This window comes from Salmo trutta, chromosome 26 (assembly GCF_901001165.1).
Source record: "Salmo trutta chromosome 26, fSalTru1.1, whole genome shotgun sequence".
NCBI lineage: Eukaryota > Metazoa > Chordata > Actinopteri > Salmoniformes > Salmonidae > Salmo > Salmo trutta.
Genome location: NC_042982.1, coordinates 41,959,170 through 41,965,169, shown reverse-complemented (window position 1 = coordinate 41,965,169; position 6,000 = coordinate 41,959,170). Strand labels below are relative to the sequence as shown.

Below are 6,000 nucleotides of genomic sequence, written 5' to 3'. Positions count from 1 at the left end.
ACAGCTGCATTTTACCCCTCTAGTACCACTATCCACTTTAAAAGGAAAGTGACAACAACATTTCTGTAACACTGGGACATATTCATAAAAGGTTTATGTGAGCAGAACATTAGACCTACTGCACTAAACACATGGTTGTTCATTGATTAGTCTACCTCATCTTTTGAACTGTTGTTAAGTGAGAGAACTGCATAAATAGTATTTTATATCATAAAAAAAATAAAAAAATAAACGGATAAACAGTCATTAGATACAAATTCATACAACAGAATTAATAGAAAAGGAAGACATGGACAAACAAATCAATAATACTCACATAATGCCTTGACATTAATGTATTAATACCACAGTCCACTGTGTCTCGACTCTTTCCCAAGATTCTCAGGCTTTCCTGAGAAACCCAGGCAGGAAGATTCCCGTAATCATAAGTGAAGAAGCGGGAAATCTTCCAAACAGGATTTCTGGAAAATCAGGGAATTTTTGTGAACGATTCCAAAAATGATTCCCCCCCCCCTAACCCCCCCCCCCCCCCCCAACCCCACAAACGCCCCCTGTATCTATTCATCAATCACCAACAGGTGCAGCTGACGCCAGCCGCTAGTATTAGAATCACAGTCAGGGAGACCAGGAGTCCCAGAGCCACAATGGACGCCGTCACGGCCCAGATGTAGGTGCCCTTGGAGAAGTCAACCAGTGGGGTCCTCATGGCCAGCCTGACCCTGCGAGCCTTCTGGTGGTTCTGGGGTGGGTACCGTGGCATGTTGACCCTCTCCATGCCCAGGGACTTGACCAGACACGCTCGATGATGGCTGAACTGATCAAAGGTGTGTTTCCCATGATACCTGCCTGTTCCACTCTGACCTGTGGGGGGATGGGGGGATGGGGGGGATGAGGGGGATGGGGGGGATGGGGGGCAGTAAAGGTTACAAACATTAGATGTTATGACGTTCATGTAGCGTTTTCCAGGCCTTCCAGAAATCCCAGTTGGAAGATTCCCCAAAATCTAGGAAGGAAGCAACAGGAAATCCGGAATCCTCTAACCAGGATTTTGGAAAAACCTGGGACATTTGGGAAGGTTATTGGAATTTTGTAACCCTAGTCCAAAATCAAGGATGCACCATGTTAGCTAATGTATGTTGCTTTCCATTCCAGCAAACCTCTTATATGTGACATTATATGTGAAAGCAGTTTGGTGGTTCTAGATCTTGATCAGTGCTTTAACAAGATGTAAACAATCAAAGCTGAATTACAAATCGTCTGTCTGACTAGAATTAAACGATAGATTAAACAACAATACATCTACCAAGCATACGACGGCTTGCCATCAGCAAAGTCAGTGGCTCATCGTCATTACAGAGGATCGGGGGTGGAAAGCCAAAACCACAAACAGCAGTCAAGAGTTTGCACCGCCAAGGTTATGTGTTTAGTCACAGTGACAGACAAAACAAAACAAATAGACAATATTCTAAAGCCAAGGGGACCAGACACAGACACAGGGACATGTCTTTTGTTGAATGTACACTAACGTTCAAAAGTTTGGGGTCACTTAGAAATGTCCTGTTTTTGAAAGGAAAGCACATTTTATTGACCATTAAAATAACATCACATTGATCAGAAATACAGTGTAGACTGTTAATGTTGTAAATGACTATTGCCCAAGGTCTTTGTTTCTGGCCATTTTGAGCCTGTAATCAAACCCACAAATGCTGATGCTCCAGATACTCAACTAGTCTAAAGGTGGCCAGTTTTATTGCTTCTTTAATCAGACAACAGTTTTCAGCTGTGCTAACATAATTGCAAAAGGGTTTTCTAATGATCAATTAGCCTTTTAAAATGATAAACTTGGATTAGCTAACACAACGTGGCATTTGAACACAGGAGTGATGGTTGCTGATAATGGGCCTCTGTACGCCTATGTAGATATTCCATAAAAAAATCTGCCGTTCCAGCTACAATAGTCATTTACAATATTAACAATGTCTACATTGTATTTCTGATCAATTTTATGTTATTTTAATGGACGTAAAATGTGCTTTTTTTTCAAAACAAGGACATTTCTAAGTGACCCCAAACTTTTGAACGTTAGTGTACGTCGGCCAATACAGGTACAGACTGGCTAGCGCCAGATTTGCCAGACCCTCCAACAGGTGTAGTTCAGGCCACCAGCAATTAGCAGGATGGCAGTCAAGGTGACCAAGAGACCGAAAGCAAAGATGGTGGCCGTCACGGCCCAGATGTAGGTTTTCCTAGAGAAGTCAACCAGTGGGGTCCTCATGGTCAGCCTGACCCTGCGAGCGTTCTGGCAGTTCTGGGGTGGGTACCGCACCATGTTGACCTCCTCCATGCCCAGGGACTTGACCAGACAAGTCATGTGACTTGTTGTTAAGGATTAGATGTTAGCTGCATGACGCTCTAGCAGTATTTCTCCGGCTCAGTCCCAAGGCCGCGCTACCCTCCAACTCAGGCTGCCCTCTGACTCAGTCCCAAGGACACGCTACCCTCCAATTCAGGCTACCCTCCGACTCAGTCCCAAGGACACGCTACCCTCCGACTCGCGTTACCCTCCGTCTCGCGCTACCCTCCGACTCAGTCCCAAGAACCCGCTACCCTCAGACTCAGGAGTTCATGTAACTTGTTGTTAAAGATTAGATGTTAGCTGCATGATGATCTAGCAGTATTTCTCCGGCTCAGTCCCAAGGACGCCCTACCCTCCGTCTCGCGCTACACTCCGACTCAGTCTCAAGGACACGCCACCCTCCGACTCGCACTACCCTCCGACTCACGCTACCCTCCCTCCGACTCGCGCTACCCTCCCTCCGATTCGCGCTACCCTCCCTCCGATTCGCGCTACGCTCCAAATCAGTCTCAAGGACGCACTACGTTTGTTGCTTGCAGATTTTCTCTGACCTCTGTGGCCGATATGTAGGTAAAGTTAGTAAGTTACTTACAGTAGAAGTTTGGCCATGGCTTGACTAGCAGGTGTTGTCCTGGACAAATGTGTGGTAGTGTTGGAATGAGGTTCTGTTACCATAGGCACCAAGTTAGTGGGTGCATTGGGTCAAAGGGTGAATTTAGACTCAGTCTGTCTGTCTACCGCAGGCAAGCCACCATTGGACTGCCGTAGGCATGACCATTGTAGTGGCAAGCTGTGGTTGGGCCGGCAGTGGCATGCTATCATATCAGCTGCCATCAGTTAACCAGCATCGACCCAATACCGGCTAGCGTGCCAACCTAGGTCTGGGTAGGCAACATCCCAAAGACTTGGCGTAAGCGTAAAGTATCATAAAACAGTTCTTACCTACACCCCCAAAGGGCAGAGAGTTGAGGGTGTAGTGCATCATAACGTCGTTGACTGTCACCCCACCACTGGTAGTCTCAGCCAGCATTCGCTTTATCACCTTATTGACAGAGACAGAGATGTCTTTTATCAGCCCCCCATATGTAAATACATACTGTACATACCAAAATAAGTACAAATGTTATTTCCACAGTAACAGCTCACCTTCCTACAGTATAATCACATTTCACCAAGAGCTCACCTAACTGTGACCCATGCCCAATCCCAAATCAACCCCTAAACCCACTTGTGGAGATCTGAGTGGATTTGACAGGCGTAAGCAATATCTTAATAGCTCCAACTTGTGAACTGAAGTTTCACCATGTCGCTTATACTAATTCAATTATATAAGATCTCCAGATGAGTGTAAGGTCGCAGGGATTGATTTGGGATTCAGCCTTACTCCATAGCTTGCTCACTAGCTCCCTCCAGACCTTCTTGTTGGAGGAGAACACGTAGATCGCCAGGGGCTTCTCTCTCTCACTGATGAAGTGGATGGCGTCATCTACGTCGCTGATGGTTACTATGGGCAACAGAGGGCCGAAGATCTCCTCCTGCATCAGCCTAGCATAGGGGGGCACGTCCTTCACCACCGTGGGGGCTGAGGGGTCAGAGGTCAGGGTTGTTGGCCAACCAAGTATAGTTCCAAGTGTTTCAAGTTGGCGGATTACAAAACTGCAACATTACTGGAACTTTCCCAAAGTCCTCTGTATTCCAGAAATCCCAGTTGGAGAAATCCCAGTTGGAGAAATCCCAGTTGGAGAAATCCCAATTCCCATTGGTAAATTCTTAGTTGGAGGACTGCCAGTTGGAGCAATCTCAGTTGGGAGATTCCTGGAATCAAGAGGGAATAAACAGGGAGGCAATCCTCCAACTGGGGAATTCTCCATCTGGGAATCCTCCAACTGGGATATCTGGAAAACCTTGGAACTTTGGGAAATGTCCCAGGCATGTTGGAACGCTAGGTCAAATACAGTACTATTACAACCCAAGTCAACTACAAATGTATCACCAAATATCTGTGAGCCCTATCAGTCTGCATACCAATGTAGCGCTGTGATGAGTCACTCTGGCCACCTAGAGCCGCTGTGTAGCCATCCAGTAGAGCCATCACGCGGTTGAAGTGGCGCTGGTTGATGATGCGGCCATAGTCAGGGGAGGATTTGGGGTCGGGCCCATAGAACTCCTTGGATTAAGGAAAACAATCTTTGGATTATTTCAGGGGTATTCAACCTGGGGTCCACGTGGAAGTACTGCAAGGGGATTAGGTTTAGTTATAATTTTTGTATGAATATTGCTAGCAACAAAATAATAAACAAATGTTGAATTACAAACCTACAGTAGAAAAGCGGAAAATGCCTTCTTTCAAATCAACTCATTATTATAAGCAAATTACACTGACTGGAGCTAATTACACTGACTGGAGCAAATTACACTGACTGGAGCTAATTACACTGACTGGAGCAAATTACACTGACTGGAGCAAATGACACTGACTGGAGCAAATGACACTGACTGGAGCAAATGACACTGACTGGAGCAAATGACACTGACTGGAGCAAATGACACTGACTGGAGCTAATTACACTGACTGGAGCTAATTACACTGACTGGAGCAAATTACACTGACTGGAGCTAATTACACTGACTGGAGCAAATTACACTCACTGGAGTATCTGACATAGGCTTTGAAAATGCACCTGCTAGTATCAGTCCCAGCAATTGCCGCTGGCCGCTGACATGAACATACATTTTTTCCAACACATGGCTAACCTTTGTTTAACCTCTCTAGGGGGTGTGGGACGCTACCGTCCCACCTGGCCAACATCCAGTGAAATTGCAGGGCGTCAAATTCAAAAACAGAAATACTCATAAAAATTCATAAAACATACAAGTGTTATACATCAGTTTAAAGATTAACTTCTTGTTAATCCAACCACGGTGTCAGATTTCAAAAAGGCTTTACGGCGAAAGCAAACCATGCGATTATCTGAGAACAGCGCCCAGCAGACAAATCATTACAAACAGTAACCAGCCAAGTAGAGGAGTAACACAAGTCAGAAATAGCGATAAAATTAATCACTTACTTTTGATGATCTTCATATGGTTGCACTCCCAAGACACCATGTTACACAATAAATGTTTGTTTTGTTCGATAAAGTCCCTCTTTATATTCAAAAACCTCAGTTTTGTTGGTGCGTTTTGTTCAGTAATCCATTGGAACAAAGCGCGATCACAACAAAAAGTTTGTAGAAACATGTCAAACGATGTTTATAATCAATCCTCAGGTTGTTTTTGTCATAAATAATCGATCAGATTTCAATCGGACAATAACTTCGTCAATAGAAAAGGAAAAACAAGAAAGGCACACTCCCGGTCACGCACAGGACTCATGTCTGGAAATTTCCACTGTCCTCTCATTGAAAGTGGTGTTTCTCCCTCATTTTTCAGAGTAAAAGCCTGAAACAATGCCTAAAGACTGGCCACATGTAGTGGAAGCCATAGGGATCGTGAACTGCATCATAAGTCTTTGTATGGTGGATAGGCTTTCAATGGAAAAACAGCCATTTCAAAATAATAGCACTTCCTGGATGGATTTTCCTCAGGTTTTCGCCTGCCATATCAGTTCTGTTATACTCACAGACATTATTTCAACAGTTTTG

At 44.8% G+C, this 6,000-nt stretch overlaps 1 protein-coding gene across 4 annotated transcripts in view; it reads right to left on the bottom strand.

Moving 5' to 3' along the window:
* Positions 1-554: 554 nt before the first annotated feature.
* LOC115163802 (fatty aldehyde dehydrogenase) overlaps positions 555-6,000 on the bottom strand; it is a 46,438-nt gene continuing 40,992 nt past the window's right edge. For all 4 annotated transcript variants that reach the window (XM_029715980.1, XM_029715979.1, XM_029715981.1 and 1 more), the window contains exons 8-11: positions 4,382-4,523; positions 3,772-3,938; positions 3,299-3,398; positions 555-861 (exon numbers count right to left, since the gene is read on the bottom strand). In XM_029715980.1, coding sequence (XP_029571840.1) covers positions 569-861; positions 3,299-3,398; positions 3,772-3,938; positions 4,382-4,523 — 702 coding nt within the window. In that variant the 3' untranslated portion in view covers positions 555-568. The remainder of the gene's footprint in view (positions 862-3,298; positions 3,399-3,771; positions 3,939-4,381; positions 4,524-6,000) is intronic.